General features: G+C 39.5%; 1 protein-coding gene across 5 annotated transcripts in view; it reads left to right on the top strand.

The window, feature by feature from the left end:
• Positions 1-1,227: 1,227 nt before the first annotated feature.
• The window catches only part of LOC136856914 (cadherin-23), a 194,863-nt gene continuing 178,617 nt past the window's right edge, over positions 1,228-17,473 (top strand). For all 5 annotated transcript variants that reach the window (XM_067135157.2, XM_067135158.2, XM_067135159.2 and 2 more), the window contains exon 1: positions 1,228-1,368. In XM_067135157.2, the coding sequence (XP_066991258.2) occupies positions 1,293-1,368 (76 nt within the window). In that variant the 5' untranslated portion in view covers positions 1,228-1,292. The remainder of the gene's footprint in view (positions 1,369-17,473) is intronic.

Raw genomic sequence — 17,473 nt, forward strand, 5'->3', positions numbered from 1 at the left:
TGTCGGTGCGACGTAAAGCAACTTGTAAAAAAAAAAAAAAAGATCCTTAATCCTTGAAATTGAGGAAAATGCATTCCCTCATGTTTGTTTTCATTCGGCTGGTAAATTGCCTATGTGAAGTGTTTAGGAAATGTACCACAGTAAATTGTATACCTGTGATTTCATATGTCGGCCTGATTTTCTCAAATTATTTTACCTTCTTGAATTAATTGTCCACTGGCCAGCATGAATCTTTGTTATGGTTGAGAAGATCTAGACAATCCATTTAGTTACGTATGTCAGTATGCAATTTTCTTCGAAGGGCAGTCAATGCTTTCAATCTTTATCATTTTGTTATTAAATTAACAGAGAAATGTATGAAATTCCAACAAATATCGTTAAGGTTAATTAAGTTGATATCATTTAAACAAGAAGAATAGTAAAATATTAATAACAAATCCATCTGTTCTATTATCATTATTCCATTAAAGGATTTTGTTTAAAAGCATAAAATTACCTTAACTGTCCCTTCATACTTTTATTAATATTTTACATATGTTAAATTCATTACTGATACAGAAAGCGAGTATAAATTCCAGATACATTTATAGATGAACACACCGGACGAGTTGGCCATGCGGTTAGTGTTGCGCAGCTGTGAGCTTGCATCCGGGAGATAGTGGGTTCGAATCCCACTGTCGGCAGCCCTGAAGATGGTTTTCCGTGGTTTCCCATTTTCACACCAGGAAAATGCTGGGGCTGTCCCTTAATTCAGGCCACGGCCGCTTCCTTCCCACTCCTAGGCATTTTCTGTCCCATCGTCGCCATAACACCTATCTGTGTCGGTGCGACGTAAAGCAAATAGCAAAAAAAAAAAAAAAGGTCAACCAGCATCAATCACGTAAAAGTCCGTAGCCTCCTAGCTTTAACGCTCTCATGCTTCAGTTTATTTCACCATTTTGTCTTGAATTTTATTTATCTCCCATTGATCCTAATTTGGTTGATTCCCTACTAGTTCCAACATTCAGGTAAGATTATCAACGTGGCAGGCGAGTCTTTAAAATCATCCTTCGACTTCCATTTGTCATGAAAAAATCTTGATAAACTCCTCTGTAGAAGCCGTTTCATCAAAGAGATATAATTACCTGTAGGTGTAGGATTAGAGATATGAAGAGATAAGACAAGGTACTGGGACAAAGGCTTGCTCCTCGTTATCTTGACGTCATAATCTGTTGAAGTTCAGCACGACAGAGAACAGTCAGTATAGTGTTTGATTCAGTGGCGATGTGCTACCGGAATTCTTGAATTTTACGATGGATTTCTCGCTAAGGATTAATTTACTCACCATCTGGCTGCTAATAGTCGCCAGGATAGCTACAGGACAGGACCGTAAGTTTTCACCTTGAAGGTTTATATTATTGATTATACAACTGTTTTCTATTGAGGTCTGTGTCGGGGGTTGGATCGTTTCCGATATAATCAGTATCCTCCGTCAGCTAAGATCAACTTCGTAGCGAGTAAATCAGTTACCTTGATAAGGAATACTGAAATGCATTCGAAACGTCGGCAGCTTGTATATAAGGAACATAAAACAGCCACACACTCAAACCTGGGAAAGGAACTCTACGGTAGTTTAGAAGATCGATAAATCTTCGCCACTAAGATCTCTTTATCTTGCCTATTCTTATTGATTTCTTTTCATTGAGTACTGTTGAGCATACATTCAATATCATACTATATTTAACAAAATAATTTAACCCTACAACCATCAAAACCTTGTCAGTCACTTCAAGACCTAACTCGAGGTGAAAATTAATCGTAGCATATTTTTCCAAGAAATGAGGATATACTTTAGTTTAATTAACTTCTGTTGCATTGAAAATTCCAAAATATGAAATGAACTAACATTTAAAAAGAACTGTTAAAAATAATTAACCCAGATTTCTCCTAAAACAATTTGTGCTAACAATCTTTCCTATTCATATTTTGTGATGAAAACTGTTTCTCTAACATTTATGAACAGAAATATCTGACTTGCAGGGTATCCATTGTGTGTATTCCATTCTTACCCCCATAATTACATTATTTCGCTATATCTATATTAGATATTAACTGTAGAAAAAAATCAGGATTAGAATTCAACTGCGGTTCTGCGATTTCAGGAATATTCACCCTTTTAATAATAATAATGTTATTTGTTTTACGTCCCACTAACTACTCTTTTACGGTTTTCGGAGACGCCGAGGTGCCGGAAATTATTCCCGCAGGAGTTCTTTTACGTGCCAGTAAAGCTACCGACACGAGGCTGACGTATTTGAGCACCTTCAAATACCACCGGACTGAGCCAGGATCGAACCTGCCAAGTTGGGGTCAGAAAGCCAGCGCCTTAACCGTCTGAGCCACTCAGCCCGGCATTCGCCCTTTTAATAACACCTATGGATATATAAAATACTTAGTAATGTTTATTCATAACCACATGACATTTTTAATATTGCTCAAAAGGGTGTGTTAATAACGTATACGCAACGCAATAATATAGGATAGTTTTGGTTACCAAAATACTGACAGCTTTAAGGCCATTTACAAATACTTCTCCAGACACAAATGAACTGAAATTAAAAACATACCGGTAGACTGAAAGTCATCATCATCATCATCATCATCATCTGTTTACCCTCCAGGTTCGGTTTTTCCCTCGGACTTAGCGAGGGATCCCACCTCTACCGCCTCAAGGGCAGTGTCCTGGAGCTTCAGACTCTTGGTCGGGGGATACAACTTGGGAATATGTCCAGTACCTCGCCCAGGCGGCCTCACCTGCTATGCTGAACAGGGGCCTTGTGGAGGGAGGGGAAGATTGGAAGGGATAGGCAAGGAAGAGGGAAGGAAGCGGCCGTGGCCTTAAGTTAGGTACCATCCCGGCATTCGCCTGGAGGAGAAGTGGGAAACCACGGAAAACCACTTCCAGAATGGCTGAGGTGGGAATCGAACCCACATCTACTCAGTTGACCTCCCGAGGCTGAGTGGACCCCGTTCCAGCCCTCGTACCACTTTTCAAATTTCGTGGCAGAGCCGGGAATCGAACCCGGGCCTCCGGGGGGTGGCAGCTAATCACGCTAACCACTACACCACAGAGGCGGACAGACTGAAAGTCTAGTTATGAATATGTGTCAGAAGTTCCGTAATAAATTAATATACCAAGTGCCTATTTTATTGGACGTCAGAAAACTGTGGGATAAAATACCATTCAGCCATTCTGAGTTGTTCTGTCACCGTCTATTCACTATTAATGTTCTTTACACAATACCCACGTATGTTTGTTTATTGCTATGCTTTTAACACAAGCAGTTCATTCAACTTAAACTTATTACTTTAAGTTCTTGTTTTATTGTCATCAATATTTAAGTCCAAAATTCAACTCCACTTGTTTCAAAAACGACATTGTCATTTGCATACGAACATTCAATTTCCTCTCAACAGTGCTGTTACACAAGCAACTTCCCATTTTCATTTACAGTACATTAAATCAACTACTCATCCAAAACAAGTGAATTATAATGATCTACAAAAACTATTCGAAAAACCAGTATTCCCAAATGGCCGGAAATTTCTTCGTGTAGGGAAAAGTTACTGACAAATTACAGTAAGGAAAATGGAGACATTTTCTTAAAACCCCTTGAAGTATAGGCAAATTAGATCAACGTGTGTTTAAACTTCAAATGAGATATTATTTCATGGAGTGGAAACCTAGAAAGGCAACTGTTATGTAGTATAACAATCAGTGAAGGTATTTCATGATGTTAATGATAAAAAGACAAAATTATAAAAAAGTGATAGTTGTCCGTGATATTTAAGCACATAGATATAAGGTTATGTCACAAGCATTAATACTCATGGGTATTAATTTACATAATAGTATTTGTTCATTTTCAGCAGGAGAATATTAGGTGCAGTAAATTCCGCCGCAGGGATGTTTCTTAGGGATAAAAGGGAAATTTCCGTGCTTTGGTAGAGGAAAACTCATTCGACCACCTGGCAACTCCGTGCACATATAAGGCACTAGTGAACAATGTACACTTTTTCATACGTTTTTTAGAAACTCTAAAATAAAAATATGTTGTACATTATGCTGCAACTTGATACCTCTAGGGTTGTCACTTCATACAAAAGGTATTAATAAATGAATAAATTAAGAGTGAATTAATGAATGTCCAATGTAGTGACCTTCGATTTGCAGTGCCCCGGGTTGAATTTTTGGTCGGGATCAGTACTTTTACCGAATCTACTGACTCGGGGACTTGATTTTTGTGATATCCTTAAAGTATGACTCCTAATTTGTATAATATAACACATCCTTATACTAAACACAACATAATAGTGAATACATTCCTCCTTACAGGGTTGATGGCAGGAACTGCACCCGGAGTAAAACTAGACATAAATCAATAGCAAATACCAACTCAAAGTAAATGCCAAAAACTCAGGAAAGTAAAATTTTCCACTCCATTCGGAAGCAGATAAAGTGCTGTACTCTTTCGGCCCCATTTATGTAGGTTATGTGTGTGACCTGGCCAGAGAGAAGGCGTTACCTTCTAGGTGGCCCGCCCATTCCCTCAAGGGAAGGGGAATGAAAACATCCCCCTAGGTCCCTTCAGTGTCCATTTTCTCCATACTGAAATGTAGGACAAAGACTGCTGGAGCACAGGACAAACACTATGGACGAGTCTGACGGCCACAAAAGTTAACGGTTGTGAATTCTGTCTTCACAGACAAAAGTTATACGTCAACTGTTAAAACAGTTTAATATTTTACGCATGTATTTTCTTAACTTAGCATGCGAAGGAATGTATACCTAATAATAAATCAATCAATAACTTTCTAAAAATTACAAAATATGATGTGAAATAGGGAAATTCTGACTTCATTTTTGGTATCATCAGATGAAATTATTGTATTTAAGAAAGAGCAGAAATATTTAAGGTTCACGGAATCGCTCATCAGTGAAATAGTTATATTTTATTAGAATTGTTGTATCTCGTTGGTTGCAACATCTTATATTGATTGACATATTGTGATGGAACAAGTAGAGTGGAGATTATGCTTATCGAAAATTAATATTCGGCCGATAATGTATCACAAACGAGAGATCACAACGCTGTCCTTCAGTACTCGAAAGGACACTAGGCAACCGCAATTAAAACTGAATACTTACATACATACCGTACAGACAGACAGACAGACAGACATACATACCTACGTACATACATACTCACGTACATACATACTGAACCCATGAGCTTAAAGGGTTCAATACATACATACTGTACATTGCTGAGCTGCGGTGTGACGCCTTGTGGCTTTCGGAGGGACCTGATGCTGATCTTTCTAGTTGAAGCCCATGGGCGAACTGCGCACATTGTGTGTGTGTGTGTGTGTGTGTGTGTGTGTGTGGTGTATGGAGAGGGTGAAACCCAATGTGGGCACACAAGCCTACTCAATGCCTAACGACACTATCAGATCAACGCCGTCATTATGTCCTCGCTTCATATGATCTCTGCGGATAGGTTTGGAACTGAACCCAGGCTTTTGGCATTCAATTTAGTGATTAGAAATTGTGCACCATCACCTCTCCTACCCTGCCGACCAACATTCTGATTATGAATTTCTTTCCACCAACGGGACGTAATGCTCTGACACCGTGGTTAGTTGATGCCTTAATGATCGATGTCACCAAGTGGTCTAACTGCTGGGCTGAGTGCGTCAGACAGCTGAACGCTAGCCTTCTAATCTCAAGATGCCTGGTTCGATCCTGGCTCAGCCGGTGGTATATGAACATGCCAGTCTGTGTCGGTAGATTTTCTAGCTCGTAAAAATTCTTACATGGGACATAATTTCGATACCCTGGCATCTCCGAAAACCCTGAATGTAGTTAGTAGGAAATATTATTATTATTATTATTATTATTATTATTATTATTATTATTATTATTATTATTACAGTAGTTTCCAAAAGTTAAGCATAAGTTACGAGTAAGCAGGGCAACAGGAAATAGACCGCAAATCGCACGACATATGCACCTACCAATCTTACGTGTTCGCTCTGTATAGGAAAGGAGTGTTCCCTGCTTTGACTGGCGGCGTAACCGCAGGGTAAACAGAGCCAGTGCCTGCGTCCTACATTCCTTCAGTCGTGTTTAGTGTGCTACAGTGTGCGGAGTGTAGCCTCGTGGTGAATGTGACAACATAATGGCATAACGACGCCATTTGGACCCCGTTTTGCAGGGTAGAATACTCGGCCGTCTCAAAGCAGGCCAGAAACAAACCGAAGTCGCCGTACCCTTCAATGCGCCATAAAGTGTCATTTCCAGGCTTTGGACACGATTTCGAGACACAGGAGATGTTAGTCGTAGGCCAGCACCAGGTCGACCAAGGGTAAACTCCTCACAGCAGGCCCGATATCTGGCCTTAACCGCCCGACGAAATCGGAGTGCACTGGCAAGACAATTGTCGGCGGAGCTAGCAACTAGCAACCGTCTCAGGGGTTGCCGTTTCCCGGAAAACTGTGTACCAGAGGCTCAGAACAGCAGGGCTGTTTGCCCGACGTCCAGCGGTGTGCGTCCCGCTCACTCCAGCACAGAGACGGGCCCGTTTACTGTGAAGCCGTTAACGTCAAAAATGGACCGTGAATGAATGGAGGCATGTGCTTTTCACAGACGAATCCCGCTTCAGTTTGCAGAACGATTCTCGTCGCACATTAATATGGAGAGAACCGGGTAGCCGATACAACCACAGGATTATCGTGGAACGGGACCAGTACGGTGGTGGTGGCGTCATGATGCGGGGCTGCATCATGTTGAATGGCCATACGGACCTGCGCATCTTCTTGGGTGGTCCGAAGAACACTGTTAACGCTCGGAGATACAGGGATGAGGTACTGTGACCACATGTTTGACTCTTCAGAGGTACGGTTGGTCCAGACTTCCTCTTAATGGACAATAATGCCCGACCGCACCGCACTGCTCTGGTGGATGAATTTCTGTACATTCGCCGCATGGACTGGCCAGCGAGGTCTGCAGATCTGAATCCTATAGAACATGCTTGATATGCATTGGGGAAGCGAACTGCATCCCGTCAGCCTCCAACAAGGACCCTCCAAGACCTTTGCATTGCCCTTTCGGAGGAATGGGATCGACTGCCACAAGAGCTCTCGGACCATCTGGTAGAGAGCATGCCACGTCGCTGCGAAGCATGTGTGGCTGTTAGGGGTAACCATACACCCTATTAACAGCATATTTTCTTGTGGAAGATATTGCCAAGTTTTTTTAGTTGTTGTCAAAGGTGTACCTTAGCTGGCAGAACCTTTCTGATACTGTTTTTTTTTTTTTTGACAAGTTGTGGGACATATGGTATGTGAGTCAGCATCCGTTTGTTCAGCAATCCGTCTGACATTCCTATCAAGCGGTATGGCCTCGTTTAATGATCATGCTTAACTTTTGGAGACTAGTGTATTATTATTATTGACTGTGGTGAAGTTAGGACTCTTAGCCCTCTCTTACACTTTACCACATAACAATAATAACAAACAATAAGCAGTTTAGACTACAGTACTTACATATAAATAAGATGAGTAGCCTACTACTAATAATATACTGTAAGTTAGAATTTTAGACAATATATTGCACCCATGTGAGGACTATTTCGTGCCGACTTTTCTCAGAGGTAGGGTACATGAAACTCACCTCGAAGGAGTGATAGCTCATCCGGATGAACGGATAAATATTCACTCACGACGGCGGGATAGCAACGTACAGAAAAGGTGTAGCTACTATCTACGAATCGAATGAAAAGTCCCCATTGAGAAATATTGAAAGATTTATTGCCCATAATAATAATAATCAACTGTTAAATATTGTCTATTACTGCGAAGGTGTAATGTTTCTCAACAACAGGGCATTCTAACAGTAGATCAGTTCTCCCGTACATTGTACCGTCAACAATAAATCGGTTTGTAAATGAAAACTCCGCGACAAAGATGTCAAATAATATAAACATCGTCCACCGAGTTCCATAACCACGGCACTACTGAATTAAAATTACGAATAAAATAAATGATGCGGCCATAAAACAAATCAAAATACTAAACGTGTCAGTGGTACGAAAAGAATGTCATTGTCATTATAAAGTTTTGTTATTGTTTAATCAAGTATGTTATTGTTTTGATAAAATTTCGTTTTTGTTTTGATAGAAGCTAGTTAAGTTGATTAGTGTTTTGCGAGCGAAGGTAAGACGTGTGGGAATCCTTACCGTTTTACAGTATGCTACTCCTTTCATAATAAAAGTATTGTAATTACATAACCTTCATTAAACACAAGTAATTATTCGTAACTTGAGCAGAAATTATTCCCGCACTAAAATTACAACGTTACGGGCCCTGTGAACGACAAACAAGTCAGTAGTTATAATAAGTATGAGATGGCGCAGGGCCTAATGGGCATGAATAGCCTCTTATGGGACTAACTCGGGAGAGTCGCGCCAGGGTTCCTGAGACAAGATGGTCGCTATACTATACTATACTATATCAGACTAACTTTAAGTAGCTGGGTCAGGGGCTAATGAATATTGAGCTAATTCGGCGGCCTTATTTATCCTCCCAATTGGCTGCTCTTGCCAACCTCAGTTTTTTTTTTTGGTGTGATGTAATAACGATGGCATTTTCCTGTTGGTACGAGAGTGGTGGAATACTGCCGTAGTAGACGACTAGAATAGGAACTTAGACACTTTTAGGAGCGTGGGTTGGCGGATATAGGAATTCTAACTGAATCTGGCATTATTTTAGTTGTTTAACCCTATCTGAATAGGGAAACGAAGGTTCAGCTGGGTGGTAGATTTTAACTCTTCTGACTCGAGAACAATCTTATAGTGTAATAACACGCCGTGCCTTATACAGAGCAGCTTCTGCCTAGCTCTCTGAAACAGATGCGTGTTCATTATGAAACGGTTCATTATGCTCTACGTATAGCAAATATGTAACTAAAGCACAATAACCATGGGCGCCCGCAGGATCTTTTCCAGGGGGGGGGGGCACATTAACAATTTTCTTGAATATAAAAACCAATATAACGTCAGCAACATTAAATTGTTTACAGAAACTTCCAGTTATAACATATGCTAGATGACTGTCAGTAATTTCAATTTATTAAATAAACTGGTATGATATTAAACAATTGAATATCAACATCTTTAGAATTCCTTGCGGGCGCCCATGACAATAACACTACCACTTTGAAACTTCAGAACAGAACCTCAGTTCACAAGAATCACCGCTGACGGAACATATGTTTACTGTCAGGCCTTGAGATATGAGACTGGCGCATGCGCGCAGCAGTCATGCTTACCCGCCGCACTCCTTACTCCGCACCCACGCGACTTCTCGTGAGACTATACCAGGGCTGACCACAACGCATATGCGGCTCGCGAGTCAGTCTCGTGCGGCTCTTGACACCAATCTTAGAGGAAAATTAAATTATATAATTAATGGAATCTAATAACATATCGCGGCCGGCGGCAGCCTGTAGCAGCGATGTGCGGCTTAACGTTATTAGCGCTGTAGGACAGTGGTGAGAGATGGGAGGTGAATATAGTTCCAGGGCCTTCCGTTAGATAGTGCTTTGAGCGACAGAGTGTGTCCGTGAGTCAGTGTCGTGAGGTGAAGCCAGTCGCGTTCACGTATAGGCAGTAGCGAGTACCGATACTTTTCTGTGTGCAGTTGTTGTGTGCTCTTTCAGTACAGTTGTGGCCTGCTGTCCGAACAGTTGCGATGCTGTCTAAGAAGCGTAAATATGAAGAGGAGAATCGAGCTTTTAATATCGACTGCGAGGAAAATTCGCTTTTGTAGAAAGAAACGGCAAGCCAATGTGTTTTTTGTGTCAAATAACTTTGTCACAGTCCAAGGCCAGTAATCTAAAACGCCATCATGACACTAACCACAGCGGTTTCAACAAAGATTTTCCTGTTGGCTCTCAGTTAAGGAAAACCAAACTGAAATCACTAAAGGGAAAATTTCATGGTCAGAGTAGGGTTATGTCAATTTTTACCAAGGAAGCAGATTTGACAACAGAAGCTGGCTTCATCTTTGCTTTTAATATTGCAAAAGCAAAAAAGCCTTACACAGAGGGGGAGTTTGTTAAGAAGAACATGGTACAAGTTATTTCTGTTTTAGAACCCGAAAATAAGAAACTGCAGAAACTGATCAACGAAATGCCCGCTGCTAGACACACAGTATTTTATTTATTTATTTATTTATTGTCTTGTTTTATATGGCGGGACTCAGGCTATGAAGCCTGCTATTCTGTCCGACCATACATACACCTACATGAAAAGTTAAATACACACTAAATTATCTACTGTTTAATATCTTAAGGTAGCAATTAAATGATTTAATTAATGTAATACTTAGCTATGATCTAATCCTACTATGTTATAAGAAATTATTATTATCCATTAACCAGGTTTGACAGAGTTTCTTAAAGCGGAGGTGGTTTGACACGCTCCTAATTTCAGCAGGTAGGGAATTCCAAATTCGGCTGGCGACGACTATAAATGATCTACTGTAACCAGTTGAGCGGTGAATGGGAATGCTTAGTACTGCGGTGGATGATGATCTGGTAGGAATACTAGAAGGTGATGCTAGGTAATGGAATTGTGTGGCAAGGTATTCAGGTGTGTTAAGGTTCAGTATACGATGTAACAGGGAAAGAGTGTGTAAATTTCGTCGCTCTCTTAAGCGTAGCCATGAAAGCCTAGAAAATGCGGGAGAAATATGGCTAAACCTTGGTATATCTGAAATAAATCGAACGCATGCGTTATGTGCCTTTTGGAGCTTGTTGGAAAGTGAGGCATTCAGGTTACTGTATACTACGTCACAGTAGTCGAATATTGGCATTACCATACTTTGGATAAGCAGTTTTCTTACATTTTGGGGGAGTAAATCTCTGAGTTTTTTAAGGGAATGTAAGGAATAAAACACTCGCTGACATATACCTGTTACATGATCGTTCCAACTAAGGTTTTTATCCATTATCATCCCTAAGTTTTTAACTGTGTCTTTGAATTGTAACTGAGTGCCTCTTAATGTTACTGAGTGGGTATGGATGTCTGTAAGTCGTGCGTGGGTTTTTTGGGTAGCTAAAAGAATACACTGCGATTTTTGGGCATTGATTTTTAGTGCATGGTCATCGGTCCACCTACATATTCTTCCTAGGTCGTCATTCATATTATTTATTGCAGTCGGTAAGTCACGAGGATGTGCATGTGTATATATCTGTATGTCGTCTGCGTACACATGATATTGACAATGTTTAATTACTTGTGTTAGTCCTGAAATGAAGATCGAAAATAGGAGTGGCGCTAGCACTGACCCCTGTTGTATTCCAGTCTCTACAGATTGCCACGAAGAGAAATTTTCACCTGTAGATACACACTGCCGGCGATCAGAGAGATAGGAATACATCCAGGATAGTGTGCTTTGTGAGAAATTAAGAGCACGTAATTTTGCTATTAGTATGTCCGTGTCAACGCAGTCGAAGGCCTTACTAAGGTCTAGAAGAGTTAAAACAGTAACAGTAGAGAGGCGAGTTTCTGTTATTAGCGTGGATAATTTAAATAATTTTCAAAATATCTAAGCAAGTGCTCAGCAGCAAGTATGTCTCTGGACGAGTCTATTGATATCAAGGATAAACCACAACTAGCCATATTTGTGAGGTATGGGTCAAGGGACTTGCAGGTGGTGGAAAGAACTTTTAAACCTGATTACTTTGAATGATACTGCTCGTGGTTGTGATATTAAAGAAGCCCTGGATGATGTTTTATAGAAAAACTCAGTGCCTATTGGTAATATTGTCAGCATTGCTACTGATGGTACACCATCTACGACTGGCAAGAAACAAGGACTTACTGGGCTTTTAAATACTGACACATCAGTTCCTGATTTCCTGCCTGTACATTGTATTATTCACAGAGAATATTATCAGCAAAATATTTTTAGTACCCGCATATTATGCAGGTAGTTCTAAAAATTGTGAACTGTATTCGCTCTTGTGGCAAAACACGCCGACAGTTCATAATTTTATAGAAGATGTGAACAATGATGAGTTTCCTGATGATGCATATTGGTACTGCTCAGTAAGGTGGCTATCAGTAAGCAATGTTCTTGAAAGATTATTTTAATTACTTGATCCAATCAAACAGTTTATGGAAGAAAAAGGAAAATCATTCCCTGAACTTAATAACCCCCAGTGGTTGTTAGATTTGGCTTTTTTAACAGATGTGGTCCAGCATTTAAAAATGCTAAACATTTCTTTACAAGGAAGAGAAAACTTACTTTTGATTTGGCTCAGACTGTATTTAGCTTTCATAGCAAGTTGAAGCTTTTTGGGAAAGACCTTCAGACTAAAACATTTTCTCACTTCAAATGTTTGAAGAAAATTACTGAAAGCCTTCCTGATGTTCAGGTGGAAACTGAAGATTACATGAGTAGAATGTCTGGCCTTGCTGAAGATATCAATGGCAGATTTAATGATTTGAGATCACTTAAACCTTCATTTTCATTCCTGGAAAATTCTTTTTCTGTTGATGTTGTAGGCGATGGTTCTTCTGTTTCATCACCAATAAAAAAAAGGATACAGCAGCTGTAGAGTTGGAGCTACTAGAACTGCAAGAGGATGAAGGACTAAAAGGACTCAAACGAAGGGGCGTTTCTACCATAGAAGTTTGGAAGAATGTTCCAGAAGAAAAATACCCACTAACAAAAGAGTGGGTCAAGAGATTTATCTCAATCTTTGGGACTATTTATGTGTTAATTACTGTAATCAACGCTTAAATTAATTAAATCTAAATGTCGATCTGAACTAACTGATGAACATTTAAGTGAACTTGTGCGAACTGCGCTTACCAATTATCAGCCAAATTTCAAAAAACTAACAGCAAAAATGAACGCTCGAAAAAGCACTTCTCAGAAGTAAAATCTCATTCCTTGATGTGTACCTAAACAATGTTCTGTGTAGTGTAGAAAATAAATGTTCCTTCATTTTATGAACCATTTTCTAAACATGCTCCCAATTTTGTCTCCTAAATTTTGCAGCTTCCAGAATTAAGGTTAGTGGCCACCCCTGGACTATAGTGTGCTATGGAGACGGGGTAGCTGGCCCGCCTGAATTATTGGTGGTGAACTGCTAAAAGAGATAGTATTAAATGAGAACATGTGAAGAGGATATTCGCTTACTTTCTAAGAACGTTCTGATACAAGATAGCGACCGCCACACGACTTCAGGAATTTGCTTATGTATACAGAGATGCTACCTGGTCATGCGATTTAAGCAATATCCGTAAACACAACTGATAGTTACAAAAGACTGGCGAGGAAGGCTGCATGCTGTTACAGTTAACACGAATGAAATATCTGACACGACCAGGCTTTGACACTATGTATTATGAACTTGTACCTGAAATTTCCTTAGGGGTCTCACAACTTGTAACTGAGAATCTATTAGTACGGAGGCTAATGACGATACATTACTCTGATGGGGTATAAATATGGAGAGTTACCCCGCTGTAGGCAGTCCTGAAGACGGTTTTGAGTAGTTTCCCATTTTCTCACCAGGAAAGTGCCGGGGATGTATCCTAGCTAAAGCCACAGTCACTTCCTTCCCTATCATAGCCCTGTCCTACCTCATCATCGCCGTTAGGTCGGTCTGAGTCGGTGTGACGCAAAACAAATAAAAAGAAATTGTTAATGTTTACACTCAATGGATAAATTACATTTCTGTAGGCTGGATATTCTTAATAATAATAATAATAATAATAATAATAATAATAATAATAATAATAATAATAATATCAAATGATGAAATATACAGGAACATAGATAACATAACAGAAACCAGAGATTGCATTTTTTCGGACATATTTACAGAACGGATGATTCCAGATTAACAAAAAGGGATGTTCAAGTTCTTTGGGACAAAAAGGCAACAACTAGCTGGATCCAAGAAGTAAAGAAAGATTTAGAAATAAATAATATAAGAGAAGAAGAAATTATGGACAGAGAAATTTTTGGAAAGAAGGTAGTAAGTATAGAAGGATTCCTAGAAAGATTGAACAAGAAGTCTGGTGCGAAGTGGTCCGAGGACAGAAAGAAACAGCATAGTGAAAGGATGAAAGAATATTGGAAGGAGCGGAAGAGAAAACAACAAAGTATGAAGAACTGAATTGAAATTGGCACGAGGTCCTTAGCAGGCCTCATTGTAAATAATAATAATAATAATAATAATAATAATAATAATAATAATAATAATAATAATAATAATAACATGAAAAAAATTGCTATAGTGTCCAGGCATATTTGACACTATCCAGGCTTCATGCATGTCAATGTTGATGCCAATCTTTACTTTAACAGATGGCAGAGAATAAATCTCTGCTGGATGATATATGACTAAGATTTTAGTTAATATCGTCGGGTAAACACAAAGCATTTGCTAAAGAAGAACATGTACGAGATTTAATTGAGGGGTTAAAATAAGTCCATATAACTAGATAATAATTGTTGCAACACCTCTGTTTCAAATGTTTCTGTGGCTTAAAAATAATTTTAGGCTGTACTTCACTTTAATGTGCAATTTATTTTACTATTTATTTTATCTCGGAAGTGAAGAATTAATTTTGGCACTGTGTAACAACAATTTTAACCATGCCTTCTCCAGTAGCAGTATGCAGCCCTCAGATTCTTAAAGAGAACAAGAGAAATGTTGCTTCCTTTGGAACCAACTCCTGTACTGACCCTTCAACAGTTAGGGAATCAACTCGAGTGTCTCCTCGAACATGACGGGAAACCAACCAACAGATTTGGTAACCAGCTCCAGTCCAGACGTTGCAATAGAATAGAATATTAGACCTACAGGTTGGCTGTAGCTCCCTTTCCTCTTCATCATCTCGTTGTAGTGAAAATGATACGTTCAAATTATGTCATACAAATGAGTGAACTTGTGCTCTTTAATACCACGAGAAGTTAATAAAATATAACTTGACTTTAATTACTGACACATGCTTGAAATAAGCACAGAAATGATTATACTTGCTACATATCATCTAGTGGCCCACTTACTGAGGTCTTTCTGGCTGTAGTTTTAAATTAAGTTGCAGGATCGCACTCCAGTCAAGTAACAATGACAAAATTCCTCAAGATACCCTTCCTGTAACGAAGGTGATAAACGGTGGTCCTCTCGTATACTTTTCTTACATCCTGTTTCATGCATCTATATATGTAAAATAAGAGTTTTGTCTGTACATTGCTCAGAATTTGAAAATAGTGCTATTTCTGTATCGGTCATGTCCACAGTAACAAGGAAATGCAGTTTTTATTTTTCCGCAATGTCTGTCTGTCTGTCTGTCTGTCTGTCTGTCTGTCTGTCTGTCTGTCTGTCTGTCTGTCTGTCTGTCTGTCTGTCTGTCTGTCTGTCTGTCTGTCTGTCTGTCTGTCTGTCTGTCTGTCTGTCTGTCTGTCTGTCTGTCTGTCTGTCTGTCTGTCTGTCTGTCTGTCTGTCTGTCTGTACACGCATCACGAGAAACGGCCTAAGAGAATTTCATGATAATCGGTATGTAACGTTGGGGGATGGGCCACTACAATCTGCGCTATAAATAATTTTATTCAAGCCGAGTGAAATGGTAGTTTAGGGGAAGGCCTAAAATTTAATTCTGAAGTATTTATATTATTAGTGGTCCTATCCATAAATACTACATAACTAAAAGTTATATAGAATTAAATTTCCGGTCATTTATATCTTATACATTTTTACCGTACCCGCTATGATAACACAGATATTCATGAATTTGTATTTTTGTTGCTAAGTCCATATCAGTGCCGAGCCACGAGAATTTGGGTTAACAGAATTTATTGAAAATCGGTATACAGAGTCGGGGAATAAGTAACTACAGTCTAAGCTATAAACAATTTGATACACCCAGGATAAATTGTAGTTTCGGGGGAAGGCACCTAAAATTTAATACCTATGTTATTGGTTATATCGAAAAGTACTACATAACAAAAGTTATAGAGAATACAATTTCCGATAATTTATGTTTTATTCAGTTTTACTGTACCGACTTTGATCATAGTGGTATTTCAGAGTCGGAAGAAAACTAAATTTGAAGGCCTACAATATCGAAAGCGCATAATATTGATCAACAATAACATTACATTGTTGTAATATTCTTTGTCTCATGGTGCCACTCACCTCAGATAGATGGGATTACTGCTGCGTACCGAGTATAACAGCCTGACTGAATATTGGGAGGAAATAGCTGGGGTGTTGGAAAACTTTCTTCTTTAACATGCCACTCCTCTTGTTCATACATTTCCTGATTCTGCTGCTACGTAAAACACTGGTTCATCATAGTATTTCAGCTCTTCGTGCTGTTTTGAATGAGCAGTGTTACGGCAGAGACTCACTTAGTAATAATGGCCTGGTCTATAATTACAATTTACCGGGGAGTTGGCCGTGTGATTAGGGGCGCGCGGCTGTGAGCTTGCATCCGGGAGATAGAGGGTTCGAATTCCATTCTCAGCAGCCCTAAAGATGGTTTTCCGTTGTTCCCATTTTCACACCACGCAAATGCTGGGGCTGTACCTTAATTAAAGCCACGGCCGCTTTCTTCCAACTCCTAGGCCTTTCCTATCCCATCGTCGCCAAAAGATCTATCTGTGTCGGTGCGACGTAAAGTCACTAGCAAAAAAGAATTACAATTTAGGCCGATTCCAAATTATAGCACTACAATTCACTAAATAACTAATAATTCAACCCTGAAAAGAACCGTTTCTTAAGAAAATCTTCTCCCTCTTCACTTTTATAAAATTCTGCATTCATTTTATTCCAAATTAGTAGTGAAGAGGGGTTTCTCCTCTGGCTTGGAGGAAAAATTTGCCCCCAAGTCAGGTAGTTTTATCTGCCACCAGTGTATGAATTGAGATTTTCCGACTCATCGCGTACTCCTAGGGAACAGATTAGTAAAAGAGCATAGTTATTGCCCTTGGACTCTGCACTATTTGACCCCCCATCACCGAAAAAAGGACGAAGAGTGTTCACGGATCACGGCTGTCTGCGGCTTGGTCATTCCAGCTCGGGAACTTTGGACTGTTAGATCGGCAGCTTAGACCTGTTCGTTAGAAAATGTGTAGTTTTTCATTTGATCGAGTATTTCATATGGAAGCATTGCTTTTAATCGCGTCATTGCTACCGACGTCATTTTAATGTCCTATGTTCATTTCAGTTTGGAAAACTAGTAAGACAGTCATTCTGAGGATGTAAAAAGGCAGGTGTAAAGCCTAACGCAGTCTTCATATGAGAAAATACGTTTGGTGACTTCCCTGTCGCGTTTTTAGGGTAACGTTAAGAGCTATGCAATTTAATACAATCTTGCTCACAACGTGTACACTAGAATTCCGT

The sequence above is a fragment of the Anabrus simplex genome, chromosome 1 (assembly GCF_040414725.1).
Source record: "Anabrus simplex isolate iqAnaSimp1 chromosome 1, ASM4041472v1, whole genome shotgun sequence".
Lineage (NCBI taxonomy): Eukaryota > Metazoa > Arthropoda > Insecta > Orthoptera > Tettigoniidae > Anabrus > Anabrus simplex.